General features: G+C 36.0%; 1 protein-coding gene across 1 annotated transcript; it reads left to right on the forward strand.

The window, feature by feature from the left end:
• Positions 1–9,278: 9,278 nt before the first annotated feature.
• Positions 9,279–13,391, forward strand: nitr7a (novel immune-type receptor 7a). The gene is made up of 4 exons (XM_056462724.1): positions 9,279–9,342; positions 12,329–12,679; positions 12,795–12,839; positions 12,963–13,391. The coding sequence occupies exons 1-4, from the start codon at positions 9,300–9,302 to the stop codon at positions 13,103–13,105; spliced, it is 582 nt and encodes a 193-aa protein (XP_056318699.1). The 5' UTR covers positions 9,279–9,299; the 3' UTR covers positions 13,106–13,391.
• Positions 13,392–19,599: the final 6,208 nt, after the last annotated feature.

The raw sequence follows: 19,599 nt of genomic DNA on the forward strand, positions 1-19,599 counted from the left end.
ATTCTAAATTAGTTATTTTACATTTAAATCCATTAGTTTATATCCATAATGTCTCTGAGATTATTAAAACAATATTATTTATTGTGAAATATTTATTAAATATTTGTTTTAATATAAATTATAATGGGTTACACAGTGGGTATAGAGCTATCGCCTAACAGCAAGAAGGCCACTGGTTCGAGCCTTGGCGGGGTCGGTTGGCATTTCTGTGTGGAGTTTGCATGTTCTCCACTAGTTCATGTGGGTTTCCTCCGGGTGATCAGGTTTCCCCCACAAGTCCAAAGACATGCGCTATAGGTGAATTGGGCAAGCTAAATTGTTTGTAGTGTACAGTATGTGTGGGAATAAGAGTGTATAGGTGTTTCCCAGTGATGGGTTGCAGATGGAAGGGCATCCACTGTGTAAAACATATGCTGGATAAGTTGGAGGTTCATTTCACTGTGGCGAGCCCTGATTAATAAAGGGACTTAGCCAAAAAGAAAATGAATAAATGAATGAATTAATTAATGAATTAATTAATTAATTTTTATATTTATGCTTTGCATTTTGTCATGTTATATGAAAAACAAAGCTGAATATTTGCTGCTATGTGAACAATGGTTGAATATATTATTATTTGTAATATTTAATAGCATTTTAGGTTGATTTGCTTACAACTAAATAACTATAATTAGAATAGCAGATAGACATTAGATTATTAAAAAAAAGACAGAAGTTCAACTTTCATAACATCCCATCATTTTCTATTCACAAATGTAAATATGAAATCAATAGCATATGGTATGTAATGTAATGTGTATTTATATTGCGCATTTATTGTGTATGGCCTTACACCCAAAGCGCTTTACAATCATGAGAGGGGTCACACACCACCACTCACCACACACTGGCAATTGGTGGAGCAGAGAGACAGTGATAGAGCCAATTTAATGGATGGGTATGATTGGGAGGCCAAGTGCCAAGGGATTTTTAATGGCCACAGAGCAGGGGCGTTGCTAGGGTCGAAAGGGATAAGGGGCTTAGCCCCAAAGAAGTTTCTGTTTGTTTGTTTGTTTGCATGTCATCAAATCTTAAAATATGATTTATTTTATAGTGTGAGTTGTTATCCAATGTGATACAAAGCTACAAACATTTTCATTTGGACAGAGTGATTAATTAAGGTGTAGTGTTGCCAAGATACTGGAATTTCTAAATTCAATACCTTAATATTTATTAGGCTACTTTTTTTTTGATATAACAAAAAAAAAATAAAGATCTATATGCTAGAAATATGGGCGATCGCTGGTTCGAGCCTCAGCTGGGTCAGTTGCCGTTTCTGTGTGGAGTTTGCATGTTCTCCCATGGGTTTCCTCCAGGTGCTCTCGTTTCCCCCACTGTCCAAAGACATGCGGTACAGGTGAATTGGGTAGGCTAAATTGTATGTGTGTGTGAATAAGTGTGTATGTGTTTCCCAGTGATGGGATGCAGCTGGAAGGGCATCCGCTGCATAAAACAAATGCTGGATAAGTTGGCGGTTTATTCTGCTGTGGCGACCCCTGATTAAGAAGGGACTAAGCCGAAAAGAAACTGAATGAATGAATGAATGAATGCTAGAAATATGTTTACTTCAAATTTCTTTAGAGCAAGATTGTTTTTTCAGTTTTCCTCAAAATAGTTTGAGGTGGGCATTGTGGCACTTTAAGTGCATGTAATGCCGGTTTCATTCATACTTGAGCAGAAATTCCATACATGCCTCACAAAAGTAGTTGAACATTCCAGGAAATCCCTAATATGGATGAAGGCATCCAGCTATTGCTGTAGTTGAATGAAAATAAGATCTGAATAAACTGAATAAAATGGCTTTAACTCATCATTTACACGACTGCGACAATAAATGGTTTATATGTGTTCTTCCAGCCATCATAGGTATTTTCATAAGAAAGTCGATTTATAGTTCAATGTTAACTGACATAGCATGTTACAGTAGAATATAGAATAATAAGCTAGATGCATGAACTCACTGTGATTTAACTATTACAGAAACAGATGTGACTGGCTATATCATATCTAGATAAATATGTCTAGATATCTATATTATATCTAGAAAGCTAGTACAATTTATGTTTTTCTGACTAATTCTCATGTATTTACATTTGTATGACGCACATTTTATTGATTGCAGTTATTTTAGTTCACCAAAACTACACACATTTTATCAGTAGTTAGAACTATTCAGTTTCGCGAAACAGTTGTATTATTACCTCATCAACCTCAGCTCCTAAAAATAATGGATAAATGATGACAGTGCAGTGGCGGGTTTTTTAACACCATGTGACAACAGTGCCACTCCCACCTGCCGATAGAAACAGGTGCTGCTGAACAGCTGACTATTTAATTACCCGACACAAACGCTGCGTTAAGTGGAATGTGCGTGATGTGGTAATTTTAAGTACTTAGATAACAAAATAAATGTTATACAACCTATTTTAATTTAAGTGCAACATATTCCAAAAGATCAGGGGCTTCTGACTATACATCAGGGGCTTAAGCCCCCAAAGTGCAGTTCTTGCTGCACACCTCATTAAATCTTTTGTTTTGCAAATGCATGCAAAGCAGAGCAGAGGCCATCATGTGGTGCTGTCGTGCATGATGAGAGAGTCAGTTATTACAATTAAAGCTTTCCAAAGTCACTGTGAAAATCAAAACAAACAGCTCTTCCTTTTATAGAGTACTATAGCTTATTTAAAACTATTTATCCACACATCTTCTGCCTATGTTTATTTAATGCTTGATCACAATAACTTCCCCTATTTCATGCAATAACATTTACGATTACATTTTTCTTCAATGCATGCTTTCAATTTGCCTAGAGGGTGAGTCAATAGCTTGTCATTCCCATGACATCCATCAATAATAAATCATGTTGATCCATTTAAATCCCAATGAATAAAACCAAAAGTAATATCGCTTGATACAACATCGTTTGATGTTGACTTTAGCCATTTTTAATGTTTATATTCTGCCTGCTAGATTATCTCAGTCTCCCATCTTTTACAACAATATGAAAACAAAATTCTCACAATTTCAGAAGTACTACAAAGCTGTATTACAATATACCATAGACACTAAATGCCTATATAAAACCAGCCAAATGGTATTAAAGTGATAGTTCATACAAAAAAAAAAAAAAAAAAAAAAAAATTGTCAATTTGTATTCACTAAGCAAAATTTTCTGAAGAATGCTGAAAAACAGAAGGTTATTGTGTAAGTAAATGATGATAGGATTTAGATTTTTGGGTGAACTATCCCTTTGCTGACAGCAATATTAATCTTCTTTTTTGAGTTTCTTGCTTGTTCTGCTATTGTGTGATGAGGTTGACAACAATCAGTAACAAAATATTCCAGTAGAGGGCGGTATGTCTTTAAATGTTTCCTTTTTCCTTATAGAGGTAAATCTAATTGACAAATGCACAACAATTTATTGTGCATTAGTCAATTATGAACATAATAAATTACATACCAGATGTTAAAAGGGTAGACTGAACCCACAGACTAAGACAGGAATTAACACATATACAACACATATCTGTTTTGTTAGAGTTTTGTAACTTTTTGATGAAATTCATAGAGTTTTGCAGTTTTTCAGTACTGTAGATCATTTGCAATAAAGCTCTTACTGGTTATGATCTCGAACTCTGAAGTATGTGTGTGTGTGTGTTTCAGATTATTTTGATGATAAACTGGGCAGTGGTTTGATGTTTCTTTAAATAACCAGCAGTGTTTGTCTGTTGAGGAGGATGTTGTTGTGGTTTTGATTCAGAGGGGCTACAAGGCTTCAAAACAGAAGCAAGAGGTCAGTGCCGTGGTTGGAAAATCATCAAACCACAATGTGCGCAAGCAATGCATGCATAAAGGTGCACAACCAGCTGCACACAAACATCTCACTGAGGCTTTCTTTTTTAACAATATAACTTTAATTTCATTTAACAGTTTTTTTAACTGAACATGTTAATTATAATTGAAAAAGTTAATCTGAAATAACATTTTTAATCAATGATTTATTTTAGAACACAATGACTCTATTTTCTTGATAATTTTAATCCGATTTCTAAATATTGTATTTTAAATTCTGCATTTTACTAGTGTTATTTATATATTTCTAAAGAGTTGTTTATAACAGTATAATAGCCTACACAGGTGAAAGTGAGCGGTGGCCCGCTGAAGTTATCAGCAGCTCTTCTCACTCTGTACTGAGCAGTTTCTCTCTGTCGCTGCTCTACAGGAAGTGATGCTGTTACAATATCCATTCATAGACACTGTTGAGGCATTGCGTGTGCATAATCACGTGGTTTAAGTAACGCCTTCTTTTAGCTATAACTTTATATCTATCTCTTTTTGTGATTTGTATTGTGCAGCAGATTGGTCCATCTTTGGCTGTGTTTAATAGTGCTATATAAATAAAATTGAAATATTACCTTTAAAAAGAATTATATTATTAAGCTGCACAGTTCAGAGAGTAATTATATTTTCTAGAGAGGAACAGTCAGGTTCAGGAAAAACATACATTTTCTATGTAGTCAAACAGATTTTTAATAATTGCTGAGTGATAGCTATTGTGAGCTCCAGGGTTGTTATTCTTTTGTTGAATACATCTGTTTACATTATTTATATTTTTATTATTCATTATATATTCATATATTTAAAAGAGCATTTGTGTTTAATTATAATTTCTGTACATTATATTCAGTTTTGTACCTTACATTTTATACAGTTGAATAGTGATGTGCATAAAAAAGAACAATAATAAACAGTGCGTTTGTCTTATATTTGAGTTAAGCAACAATGCAAATGTGATGGGGCAATTGATTTTAAATTAAAACTGTTTCATGTTTTAGAGTAAAGTTGATCTTGTGGGAAAATAAATTAAATAAACTGTAAATCCACTCCTGTTTGCTATATACATTTACGCACACGCACACGCACACACACACACTAGTGTAGTCTATAGCACATGCTGGAAATATATTCAACTAAACATTTTATAGTACATGTGAGTCACTCAAGTATCATCAAAGCAAAGGTCAAATTCCCCATGTGGTAAATAAGATTACTCAGATGAATCAACAACTTATTACTAACTAGATGTCCTGGAGGCTTTCACACACACTTTACTGTACATCACACGATCCAAAGCAAACTACCCAAATCTGCTGGCTGAACAGACAACATACAGTGCATCCGGAAAGTATTTTTTGCTTATCAGTTTTTTCACTTTTGTTTTTGTTACAGCCTCATTCCAAAATGGATTAAATTCATTTATTTCCTCAACATTCTACACACAATACCCCATAATGATGATGTGAAAATTGTTGTGAAAGTAAAATTGTTGCAAAAAAAAAAAAAAAAAAACACCTGTGTTTAGGGATTTTTGCCCATTCATCTTTGCAGTACCTCTCAAGCTCTACCAGGTTGGATGGGAAGTGACGGTGTACAGCCATTTTCAGATCTCTCCAGAAATGTTCAATAGGAATTAGGTCTGGGCTCTGGCTGGGCCACTCAAGGACATTCACAGAGTTGTTGTGAAGCCACTCCATTGATATATTGGCGGAGATTCTGCCTCCACCATGCTTTACTGTAGGGATGATATTAGCCTGGTGATGAGCGGTGCCTGGTTTTCTCCAAGCGCTACGCCTGGCATTCCCTCCAAAGAGTTCAATTTTAGTCTCATCAGATCAGAGAATTTTGTTTCTTATGGTCTGAGAGTCCCTCAGATGCCTTTTGGCAAATTTCAGACAGGGAGTGGCTTCCGTCTGGCCACTCTACCATACAGGTCTGATTGGTGGATTGCTGCACAGATGGTTGTCCTTCTGTAAGGTTCTCCACTGTGCTCATTGGAATTTTCAGAGCAGCAGAAATTTTTCTGTAACCTTCCCCAGCCTACAATTCCTTTGTCTTCATGCTTGGTTTGTGCTTTTACATGCAACCCTGGGAACTTATATCGACGCGTGTATGCCTTTTCAAATCATGTCCAATAAACTGAATGTACCACAGGTGAACTCCAATTAAGCTCCTGAAACATCTCAAGAATGATCAGTGGAAAAAGAATGTACCTGAGCTCAATTTAGAGCTTCACTGCAAAGGCTGTGAATACTTATATACATGTGATTTTTCAGCTTTTTTTATTTTTAATAAATTTTCAACAATTAAAAAAAATCTTTTTTCTTCACATTGTCATTATGGGGTATTGTGTGTGGAATGTTGAGGAAATAAATGAATTTAATCCATTTTGGAATAAAGTTGTAACATAAAAAATGTGGAAAAAGTGAAGCGATTCGAATACTTTCCAGATGCGCTTTAATATTTATATATGAATATTTATGATGACTAATTCTCCTGATTACAGTGTCAGTGTTTTACACCATCTCAAGGCTCATCTCTGGTGGGAAAAAAGCATTATAATTCAAAATATAAGAATGCACAAAGTTCAGTAAAAGACAATGGGGTGGGGCTAATTGAGCAGCCCCTCCCACCATTTAAAAATAGCCAGTAACATTCTGTTTATATTACAGGTCGACTGAAAATATGACGAGAAGCGCAGTGAGGGATGTCATCAAAATTATCCACAGGCCTACTACCAAAAGTAAGTGAATTTTGAAGCTGATTTGCAAATATTTCTAAATGCTAAATTCATCTCTCTACCATACTGTGAGCATATACTCTCACTGGCCACTTTATTAGGTACACCTGTCCAACTGCTTGTTAACTCACATTTCTAATTAGCCAATGATGTGGCAGCAACTAACACATTCATTCATCATTCATTTTCTTTTCAGCTTAGTCCCTTTTTATTAATCCGGGGTCGCCACAGTCGAATAAACTGCCAACTTATCCAGCACATGTTTTACGCAGCGGATGCCCTTCACAACCCATCTCTGGAAAACATCCATACACACTCACCTACACTCATACACTATAGACAATTTAGCTTACCCAATTCACCTGTACCGCTTGTCTTTGCACTGTGGGGGAAAACGGAGCACCAGGAGAAAACCCACGCGAAGGCAGGGAGAACATGCAAACTCCACACAGAAACGGCAACCGACTCAGCCGAGGCTCGAACCGGCGACCTTCTTGCTGTAAGGCGACAGCACTACCTACTGCGCCGCTGCGTAGCCCATCAACACATTCATAACAAAATAAAAAATATATTAATAATAATTTTTGACTTGCAGAATTAAATCTTCATTTCTTGGCTTTGTTTATTCATCCAGTGATAAACATGAAACAGTATTTGGTGTAATGTGTCTCTGTCCTTGGTGCTGAAATCACACTTATGACTCTTTACATATTAAAGATTTTGATTATAATAAATACTTATGCCTTGTGTGTGAAAATGTCACACTATTACATAGAACAGGCCTTTTATTTAGTGCCACTAGGCTAAAGCATGAGGTCAAACGCCACACCACTGCAGTTTAGTGAGCTGCTATCACACTTTACTCAGTGCGATCACACTTCAGTGGAAACTTTCATCCACAGAAGAGCTTTTCATTCTTATTGGGTGACTGCAAGTGGCCTGAGCTCATAGTCTAAAACCACAAGTGTGGAAAGTTTATTGCTACAGCTTCTACCAGCATCAGATATAAAAATATATATAAATAAAAGTTCACACTATACTGCAACTGTCTTAAAACACATTTTGATAATCCTTTTATATGTGTTATTATAGATTATTATAGTAAATTAATAATAATCTATAATAATAAAATAATAATTAATAAAATAATTTCCAAAATGCTCTTTAAGCAATATAAAGTGAAACATAAAATTTTTTCTATTATAAAATGTAATTATATAAATATGCACCTATTTAGATTTTTATAAATCAAACATAAGATAAGATATAGGATTTAAGATACAGGAAATTATGAATGTAAAATATACATTTGTTAAAATGTAACACAGATCAAAAATATAAAAATAAATCAACTACAGAATTTTAGAGTACGAATTCTTCCCCTTTTGCATTAAATATGCATTTTTAAAAATGTTTTGCAGTGTTACAATTTTCTGATGCTAATCAATATTAAATATATATATTACAATCAGAATTAAATTAATTTATATAATAAAATGACAGCTGTTTCAAATATAAAACAGGACTGGACTGTCATGTAGCTGTGTGGTTGTCCGGTGAATTTCTTCTCACCAAACCTCATTCTGAACTGCTATTTCCTGTCAGTCCCTACAGGAAATGATACTTTGGTTCCAGCCCCTGCCATCGTGTTTGGTAAAAGGCTGCTTTAGTTCAGACATGGTCATGTGGTCTGGGGTGTAGATGGTCTGCAATCACTGTGTAAAATTATAAAAAATTAATTTAATCACTGTTAAATTATAATAATTCAAGCAGCTTGCATGCATGTAGCATATTAAATGATGCTCTAATAACATGATGACCATGCAAAATTGTTTGATATTAATTAGCCAGTAATATATTCAAGTGTTTTTGCATGCACACTTCATTGTGGATTTCTCAGTTTATGTTAAATAAACACCATACTATATTGAAAAAAAAAAAAAGCAGTGCAGCGCAACAGTCCAACTATATAACCAGCCAAACATACTTCCTAAAAAGAAACTATGGCAGAAATGTCTCCACCTATTGGCTGACTTTTATTTTAATTAATTTATTAAAGGGATAGTTCACTTTGATGAAAATGTACTTATTATTTATTCACCCTCAAGTGGTTCTTAACCTTTATGACTTTCCTTTTGCACAAAAGCTGTATTTGTTTTAAATGGTTGACTTTCATAGTAGGAAAAACAAATACTGTGAAAGTCAATGGTTACAGAATTTCAGCATTTTTCAAAATATCTGCTTTTGTGTTAAACAGAAGTAGGAAACTCATAAAGGTTTGGAACAAGTAAAGGGTGAGTAAATGATGACAGAAGCAATGCTTTTACACTAGGATGTGTACTGTACAAACAGTTATCTATCTTTATTTTATCTGAATTTATTTATTTACATTATCTTATTAACAGCATTCTTTGAACTATTTTGCACTTACTTTAGAAGATAAATAAGATACAACTGAGTACTACTTATATTAAATGGATCTGATATTTTCTCTGTGCAAAAACAAGCAAGTTTGTTTATATTTTACACGTTTTAAGACAACCCTCCAGAACATGTTTATACAGTGTAGACTGCGTCCTACTTTCATACAGATGGAGCATGTAATGTAAAAGCCACTCCCTCTTCTCAAAATAAAGCTCAATTTCTTTGTTCTCAGTTGAGTGGATTCAGCTGGAACATAAACATGAATTTGTCTGGGCTACATCCTTTGATGCTCTTTTTAATAGGTAAATTCACTTTTACAATATTTTCTCTTAGAATTTGGGACACTGAAACAGAAAGATCACATTTACCATGAATTTAAATATACAGTACAGTATATAACAACAGCTACTGTGCAGCACATGACAAAAGCCAATATTTTATATGTTACATTTATGTTATTGGTAACATTTTAAAATAAGGTTGTATTAGTTAATGTTGGTTAACACATTTACTAACATGAACAAACAATGAACATGATTTTAACAGTATTACTTTAGTTAATGAAAATACAGTTGTTCATTGTTAGTATTTGTTAACTCACAGTTTATTAATGTTAACAAGTACGAATTTGGATTTGGATGGTTTTCAAAAAACTTGTTTTAAGTTTGGTGTTTTTTTTACCACATTGCGGAAGTGTATCTAATTCTAAATGCAATTCTAACTGCATCTTGCCATAAGAAAGAATTTATTTATTAAATGTTTAGTATTTTTAAAGGAAAAAGTACATCCTGAAATTGAAATAATATTATCATTTACCTACTCTCAAGTTTTCTCACGCTCAATATACAGTATGCAGCTGAAGTCAAAATTATTAGCCCTTCTCAGATTATTATTATTTTATTCTTTTTTTTTAATATCTCGCAAATGACATTTAACAGAGCAAGGAATTTTTCACAGTATTTCAGATAATATTTTTCTTTCTGGAGAAAGTCTTACTTGTTTTATTCCAGCTAGAATAAAAGCAAACAATTTAAGGTCAATATTCTAGCCCCCTTAAGCAATATATATTTTTGATTGTCTACAGAGGAAACCATCTTTATACAATGATTTGCCTAATTACCCTAACTTGCCTAATTAACCTAGTGAAGCCTTTAAATTGCAGTTAAAGCTGAATACTAGTATCTTGAAAAAATATCGGTAACACTTTATAATAACTACACACTATGAACCATTTATTAAGCATTAGCAAATAGTGAATTCATTATGTGTTAAGCATTAACTCTACATTAATAAACGTTAGTAAGCAGTGTATAACTGCAGATACAAATGCTGTATTCTTGACTTACAACCATGCTTATAATGTGCTTAATACTTGTACTTTCCTACTTTGTTAATGATTCATTTTTCATTACTAAATTAAGTATTGCAATATTTACAGACCATTTATTTAAGAATAGTTGGTGTTTTTTCAAGATCATTTAGAATGAGTTAGTAAATGATTAATAAACTATTAAAATTAACATTTATATATCTTATTACTCCGGCATATACTAATAGTTAATTATTATGTTAATAAATGCTTTATTAACTCAATTTCATCCAGGTTTGTGACCTAAAGTGAGGACTATTTATGCTTTATAAATCCCTTATAAATGACAATTAAAGGCTCAGTTATATTCTAAACTGGAAAAAGAGAAAATAAACTACATTATTCATTCTTATTCGTTTGAAGATACACAAATGAAACTGTATCAAATAAAAAATAAATCTTTGTAATCTTATCTAAAATAAAATTACTGTACAGTTTAAACATTGCATCTTATTATATTGTTAAAATATTATATTGTTGTTGTTTTATCCAATTTTATGTCGTATTTTGACACTCCTGTTATTCAGCAATGTTTAAAGTTTACAGTAATTTTACTTTTTAGATGAGATTGTAAACGATTACTGTTTATTTGATACAAAGTCTTTAATTGTTAATTATCAGGGATTTATAAAGCATTAATAGTTCTCACTTTAGATTAGGTCACAAAACTGAATGAAGTTGAGTTAATAAAGCATTTATTAAACGAAACAATTAACCATTAGTATATGCCTGAATAATAAGATATATAAACGTTGATTTCAATAGGTTATTAATCATTTACTAGCTCATTCTGAATGATCTTAAAAACCATCGACTACTCTTAAATACAACTGGTTTGTTAATAATGCAATACTTAATTTATTAATTAAAAATAAATCATTAACAAAGAATGAAAGTACAATTATTTAGCACATTATGAATGTGGTTGTAAGTCAAGAATAGATCATTTGTAGCTGCAGTTATAAACTGCTTACTAACATTTATTAATGTTGAGTTAATGCTTAACAGATAGGGAATTCACTAGATGCTAATGCTTAGTAAATGATTTATAGTGTGTAGTTATTATAAAGTGTTACCAAAATATCTAGTCAAATATGTGCTGTCATCATGGCAAAGATAAAAGAAATCAGTTATTAGAAATTAGATATTATATTTAAAATGTGTTGAAAAAATCTAATTAAACTTAACAATAATTCTGACTTCAACTGTATACTGTATATACACAAATATTTCAATTTGATTTGGCTTATTGCATAATTCTGTTAGTCAAATATCTTATTAAACATTGTAGGGTCATTAAAAGTCAATATTGCGCAAATATAGTGGACATGGGGAAGGCACAAATGCTGACATCAGTTTTGGCCCACTACTACATATCATAGAAAAATTATATATCATATAGAATATGTTTACAATTATAACACTGTGTTTCAGATGCATCTAAACATAACTTCTTATCTTATAACTAGAGCCAGACGGAATCTGCAGACATTTTCTGCACAGAATTGTGTTAAAAATCTGTGGATTTATGCAAATTTTGGGAGTATCATAAATAAACCCTTAATATATTAAATAAAAAGTAATACCTTTTAACTTTGATTTAATGTTTACAGTGTAAATCCAATTATATCCACTTTATTTGGTAAACAAAGCAAGTCTCTCATATACATCTACTAAAAGACAGAAAATATTACTGTACAAACTGTATTGTAAATAAATAAACTGAATATTTTCATATTAGTCAATAATATTACTGTAAATAATTAAAAAAACTGAATAAATATACACGTACACACATTTTTCACAAGAAACTAAACAAAATTAATGATGGGCTAAAAATCTGTGGAAATCTGCTGAATTCTGTGCATGCAGTTTCCGTGTGGGCCTACTTATAACTTACTGTTCTTCATTGTTTTTAGGTGTCATCTTTGTAAAACATGCCTCTTTCATGGAAATGGTGTACAGCGGGACTACTGTTTCTCTTCTGTGTTCAAACATCCTAAAAGAGGCCAGTTATATAGCCTGGTTCAAGCAGACAGATAATTCTCTGCCAGTCTGTGTTGTTACTCAATATGTGAGTACAAAACCTGCTGACTCCATATATTTGAATGGATTTCAGAAGAATCATATAGAGATGTCAGTGAATGCAACATTTTCTACACTGAGGATTATCAGCGTGGATGTTTCTGACTCTGGAACGTTTTTCTGTGGAAGTTTTATCACAAACCACATCAAGTTTTACAATCAATCTCAGTTAGTGGTAGTAAATGGTAACATTTACATCTTCATTTGATCTGTTAGCATCTTTTATTTACTCCAATACTATTTTGTGCTGTTGGTTTACAATGATTATTCATTATCTATATGTGTTTTTAATCTTCAAAGTGACAAATCAGTTCAAAGAAGAAGATATTGAAAATACAGATCGTGGTATTTGTCAAACAAAACACACATAATAAGCTGTTCTTTGCATTTTCTCTCTAAAAAGGAAAAGTAATTATGTTTTCTTTGTCTGTCTCTTTCTGTTTTTGATTACCTGAATGATTTTAACAGGAACAACTGAACAGACGCCTACATCCTGCTTTTTCTTTTGCACACTGACACTGATCTCGAGCGGCTTCATTTTGCTTTCTACTGTTTTTGCTATCGCAGTCATAATAAGGCTAAAGAAATCAAGCAAGCATAAAGGCATGTGAACGCTCTGGTTACTAAAGTAAACTTCGTTCCCTGAGGGGCACGGGACGGAAATGCTAAAGTGGATTTAATCTACTTATGGGAATTTCGTTCAGAAAGCCAATTGTCTGAAAGAGTTGTAGGTCTGCGCTCTGGTCAGCCCGCGTTTTGGGTATAGGTGCCTGCTATGCATGATCCCCACTAGGCGATCCCATATGCCTGTTCAGCCATGGTGCAGTCCCCCCTCACAGGCGGACCCCTGTCTTTCCTCTCCGCTAACCATCTTAATATATGCGTACTCCCCCCTCTCAGGGCTAGTCCATATACTCTTTTGCCACTATATCTTCCCACTTGGGTAGCAGGTGGCCTCTGCAGTGTCCTCCCTATCGGGACTGCATGCTTCCCAACGTACTGTCGTATTTAAATTCCTAGACATTATCTAGACGTTTTGCGGCTCCCAAAAATTATATCTAAATCCGTAAATCTTCTATTGAAGTGGGATAAGCCAGGGAACATGTTGGAAGACCGCGCCTCTCTATGATGCAGGTGCGCTCACGCTTTCCTGGCAAACCTCTCATCTGAGGCGAAGGTAAGGTGCAGTCATTATGGTGTTATCCAGACATTTCACCAAAAGTGGATTAAATCCACTATATCCGAAGGGGAACCCTCTCCTCGGGGAACGGAAATGCTATATTAAATCACCATAGTGATTGTTCCTTAGCTGTGAGGATCAGTCTCTTCAGCTTAAAAAGAATGCATCTCCTTGCTTCCCTGTGCTTTTATTGCTAATTTGATTGCAACAAGCATCAGGTGCGCAAGCTGACGCTGCCAATTCATTGGCATTTCTTTGGCCCGTTTACATACGTAATGTGCCAGCAAGTGACTCCTTCACTGAGTCACTGCTGGGGGCATCGGAGGAATCTCTGCAGGGCTCACCTAAGTGGGGACCTTTACTGACAGAGTGAATAAGCGCACGTATCTCCGTGTTAAGGAGAATGGCGCAGCAAGAGTGTTTCAACACCTTAACTAAGTTGATTCCTCAATCACCAAGAGTTATCTAATACCCTTGAGGAAACCGGCTCCATTCGCAGATTGTAAAACCTTGCAAATGTATTAGGTGTTGCCCAGCATGCAGCTCTACAGATGTCTGTTAGAGAGGCGCTGCGTGCACACGCCCAAGAGGATGTGATGCTTCGAGTGGAGTGCGCACACACCCCTGAGGGACACGCCCTGACTCTGGTAAGCAAGGGAGATGGCATCCACTATCCAGTGGGCCAACCTCTGTTTCGATACGGCACTTCCCTGCTGCTGACCACCATAACAGACGAAGAGCTGCTCAGATGATCTTAAGCTCTGAGTGCGGTCCAGATAAATTCGGGTCTGCCTCCTTCGGGGGCAGCGCTAGCAGGCTTACTACCTGGTCTTTATATGGAGTGGTAGAAACCTTGGGCACATATCCAGAGTGGGGTCTCAGGACAACGTGAGAGTAAGCCGGCCTGAATTCCAGGCACAATTCACTGACCGAAAATGCCTCCAGGTCCCTGACCCTCTTAATCAATGCCAACGCAACCAGCAGAGCTGTCTTCAGGAACAGAAATCTTAAAGATACTGAATCGAGTGGTTAGAAGGGATCTGTACGCAGGCTCGTGAGAACAAGGGCGAGATCCCAAGAGGGCATGAGAGGGGGGCGGGGTGGATTAATTCGCCTAGCGCCTCTGAGGAACCGAATGATGAGGTTATGCCTTCCCACGGTGCTGCCAGCCACCGCGTCATGATGAGCGGAGATGGCAGCCAAGTAAACCTATAGTGTGGAGGGCGACAGCCTGCTTTCCAGCTTCTCTTGAAGGAAAGACAGAACAACACTGATCTGGCAATTTCGGGGGTCTTCTCTGCGAGAGACGCACCATTCAGAGAATAGACTCCACTTCAGGGCGTAGGCGTGCCTCGTGGAGAGGGCTCTAGCCTGAGTGATGGTATTAACCACCGCAGTAGGTAGATTACCCAAGTCTTCCTCTCGTCTAAGGACCACACGTGGAGGTTTCAAAGATCGGGGTGAGGGTGCCAGATATTGCCCTGTCCCTGAGAGAGTAGGTCCTCTCTCAAAGGGATCTGCCAGGGGAAGGAGGCACAGGCGACATGGGGCAGCTTTCATAGGCGAGTGTTCTCGGTGACAAGCAGTGGATGTGGATGGTTCGGCGGGGGGGAGCGGCCTTACATCCCCGCCGATAGATAGCTCCCATCGTATCCGACTGCACCGCCATGAATTCCTGGGTGAATCCACTGACGCTGTCACCGAACAGCCCAGCCTGGGATATGGGGGAGTCAAGAGGGCGAACTTTGTCAACTCTGCGCATATCTTAGCCAGCTTTTAGCCCGAGGTGGTGCTCCTGGACCACTAATGTGGCCATTGTCCTTCCCAGGGCACACACGCAGCGGACTTGAGGTCCGTGGAGCTCAGTCAGGTGTGGTGCAGGGCTTGTAACAAGCCTGGGTTGGAAGCACCCTCGTGTAGCTGGGCCAGCGCACGCACATGGACCCTAGCGTGCAATGTGGAAGCTGCCTGGCCCGCGGCTGTGTGGGCTCTGACTCCGGGGAGGCAGAAAACCGACACGCTTTGGACGGGAGACGAGGCAGACTTCAACAAAAAGAGGCAACATGCGGGCCTCCAATTGCACTCTCATTCTGGGGAATCGACTCGAGAGTGGTGAGGTGGAGGCGCACGCAGATCGGGCAGAGAAAAGTGCCCTCCAGACTGCGTGAGCCCACTGCGCACTTTCAGGAAGAAAGGGATGGGAGGCTAGATTAGTCCTCCACATACACCCATCTAGTCGGTCCGGCTGCTGGGCTCGGGATAAACCATCTCCAGGCCCACAGCCGAAGCAACCCTGGAAAGCACGGTTGGATTTACTCCCACTGTAACCCTCAGATCTGCCCGAGTGCCCAGCCGCGGAACGGGAGACATCTGGGGTGGGTGGCTCTTTTGCAAGAGCAACCTGCGATCTTAACTGCGCAACAGACATGCCGCCGCAGTGACGGCATGCACTGCCCACGAGCACCGCATTAACAAACTGGACCCCAGACATGCAACGCAGTGCTCGTGCCAATCATCCAGGGACAGGAAACCACCGCATCCAGAAACGCACGGTCGAAACGACGTCCTGAAAAGGATGGCTGCACGACTGTGTTGCTCTTTTAGGTAAAAGTGCAATATACAAATCGCTCTGGAGGACCGGACCCAAACGCCAGGCAAGGAAGAAAACCCAGCTTGACCGTCTGCTGCCGCATGTATCACACTCTGGACTGGGAGAGTTTCGGTTCGCTCGGAATCGCTAATGATCAGCAGGAGGAACCCTCATCGACTCTCAGAAGGCTGTGAAGTCTCTGAAGAAAAAAAGATGCATCTCCTTGCTTCCCTGTGCTTTTATTGCTAAATTGATTGCAACAAGCATCAGGTGCGCAAGCTGAAGCTGCCAATGCATTGGCATTTCTTTGGCCCGTTTACATACTCTTTCAGACAATTGGCTCTCTGAACGAAATTCCCATAAGTGGATTAAATCCACTGTAGCATTGAAGTTCCCCATCCGAAGGGGAACCAGTTCAAATGCACTAAACTACACCATACAGCTTTATTAGTTCTTTTTAAAATGGTATTGATGGCTTTTTTTCCTAGACGCGAAGTTTCATGATGACAATGAAGAGTTACATCAAGTGCGAAAGGTATTTCAAATGATTTTTAAATTGTATTTTTTTGTATTTTATGTATTTAATTAATTAATTAATTTATTTTCCAGAATAAAGATTCAGACTTGAACTACACACTTGAATATTTTGCCAAAAAGAACAGTAGGCTCATAAGGACTTTCAAGGACCTTGAGACGCATGTTGTTTATGCAAGAAGATGATCTGCAGATTATCAGAAAACTATAGACCATTTTGAAGGATGTAAACAATAACAATAGTCCCAACACATTTCCTGTTTTACATTTTTAATTCCTAAAGCTTCAGAGAATCCAAAAAGAGACACATATTGTCAGTGAGGGAAAGACTACTGAAAAATCACACTCAAGTAAAAGTACCATTACTTGTCCAAAAATGTAGCGCAGGTAGAGTAAAATTATCTTTTGTAAATATTTCTCAAGATATGAGTAAAAAGTAGCCCTTTTAAAAGTACTCAAGAGTTATGAGTAGTGAGTATTACGTTGTAAAAAGCTGATGTGTTTACATGTAATGTGTGCATGTGTGTAAACGAAACATTCTGTAGTGCATAGTTATATTGGTGCTGCGGTTTCCACCACAAGTACAAAGACATGCACTATAGGTGAATTGAGTACCCTAAATTGGCCGTAGTGTATGTGTGTGAATAAGAGTGTATGGGTGTTTCCCAGTGATAGGTTGCAGCTGGAAGGGCATCCGCTGCATAAAACATATGCTGAATAAATTGCCGGTTCATTCCACTGTGGCGACCCCAGATTAATAAAGGGAGTAAACAAAAAAAAAAAAGACTGAATTTGTATGTTTTGTTATTGATTTTTCTGGATGTGCATGTTAGAATGAGTTACTGTATCCTAATACTATATTGATTAAGATCAGACAACATGATCTGACTGATCTGTCAGAGTGATCCTTGAATAGTGTTATGAATGCAGAGATTTGCGATGCAGATTAGACAGTTGAGGTCATCCGACTTAAATCTGCGTTGACTTATATACGACTAAGATTAAAAATCTTCCAACATTACATGCTGAATATTATTATGACTCAGATATGTTAGTGTATTTTATGCAGGACTTTTAAATTTTCATGCAAAAAAAAAAAACATGCACTGTGTGTTGAAGGGATATTTTACCAAAACTGTAAAATATTTCATCATTTACTCTGTGTAGACAACTATTGACTTCTATAGACAAAAAAAAGTTACTATGGAAGGCAAGCAGCTACCAGCATTCTTCAAAATATCTTCTTGAGTGTTCAACAGAGGTAAAAGGTTTTGAACAAATGAAGAGAGAATAAATGATGAAGGCATTTCAAGTTTTGGGTGAATTATTCCTTTAAATACTGATTTAATCCACTGTTTCTGATATTTAGTATTTTAAAAATAAATGTTTAGAATTATGAAAAGACACGTGTGGTTTTTACTAGTTTACCATGTTTTGGAAACTATAATATCAATATACACATTTATTATTAATACATAACGATACACTGTGTGTTTAAGAAAACTTTAATAGCACCATTCCTCAGATCACAATTTCATTTAAGTTAACTTTACTTAAATGACCTAAGTAAACGTGACTCAACATAAGTAATAATTACTTTTAGTAAATATGAGCTGATTATATTAAGTTAAATTTACTTAAAGGCAATGTGTTTGCAAAATTCAATTACGTACACTTAACAAATCACTTTTTAAAGTGCAGATGACGAGGTTATTAGATTTCACAGTATCTGAAAATGAGATTTAACTTATCTATAAATTTAAGTAATTATCTTAAAGTATATATATATATATATATATATATATATATATATATATATATATACATACAGTTGAAGTCAAAATTCATAGCCCCCCTGAATTATTAGCCCCCTGTTTATTTTTTTCCCCAATTTCTGTTTAACAGAGAGAAGATTTTATCGACACAGTTCTAAACATAATAGTTTTAATAACTCATTTCTAATAACTGATTTATTTTATCTTTGCCATAAGGCAGTAAATACTATTTGACTAGATATTTTTCAAGATACTTCTATACAGCTTAAAGTGACATTTAAAGGCTTAACTGGGTTAATTAGGCAGGTTAGAGTAATTAGGCAAGTTATTGTATAATGATGGTTTGTTCTGCAGACTATCGAGTAACAACATAGCTTAAAGGGGCTAATAATTTTGACCTTAAAATTGTTTTAAAAAAATAAAAACTGCTTTTATTCTAGCTGAAATAAAACAAATAAGACTTTCTCCAGAAGAAAAAATATTATCAGACATACTGTGAAAATTTCCTTGCTCTGCTAAACATCATTTAGTAAATATTTAAAAAAGAAACAAATATTCAAAGGGGGGCTGATAATTCTGACTTCACATGCATATATATATATATATATATATATATATATATATATATATATATATATATATATATATATATATATATATATATATATATATATAAAAAGTTTTTTTCTGAAAGCCAAAAGTGATACAGCTACTGTGTTAAAAATAATAAGTCTTTTATCTCTATTATATTTTTGTGACTCTTCATGCACATACTCAGGTAATAATCAAGAACAAATATTGATTTGGATCATAAATTCATATCTCTGATACTTACTCCGAGGAATGAGAGTGTATGGGTGTTTCCCTGCGATGGGTAGCAGCTGGAAGGGCATCCGCTGCGTAAAACATGTGCTGGGTAAGTTGGCAATTTATTCAACAGTGGCAACCCCTGATTAATAAAGGGACTAAGCCAAAAAGAAAATGAATGAATGTATGAATGACTTACCCTGAAAAGAGATCCTCAAC

This window comes from Danio aesculapii, chromosome 7, assembly GCF_903798145.1.
Source record: "Danio aesculapii chromosome 7, fDanAes4.1, whole genome shotgun sequence".
NCBI classification, from domain to species: domain Eukaryota; kingdom Metazoa; phylum Chordata; class Actinopteri; order Cypriniformes; family Danionidae; genus Danio; species Danio aesculapii.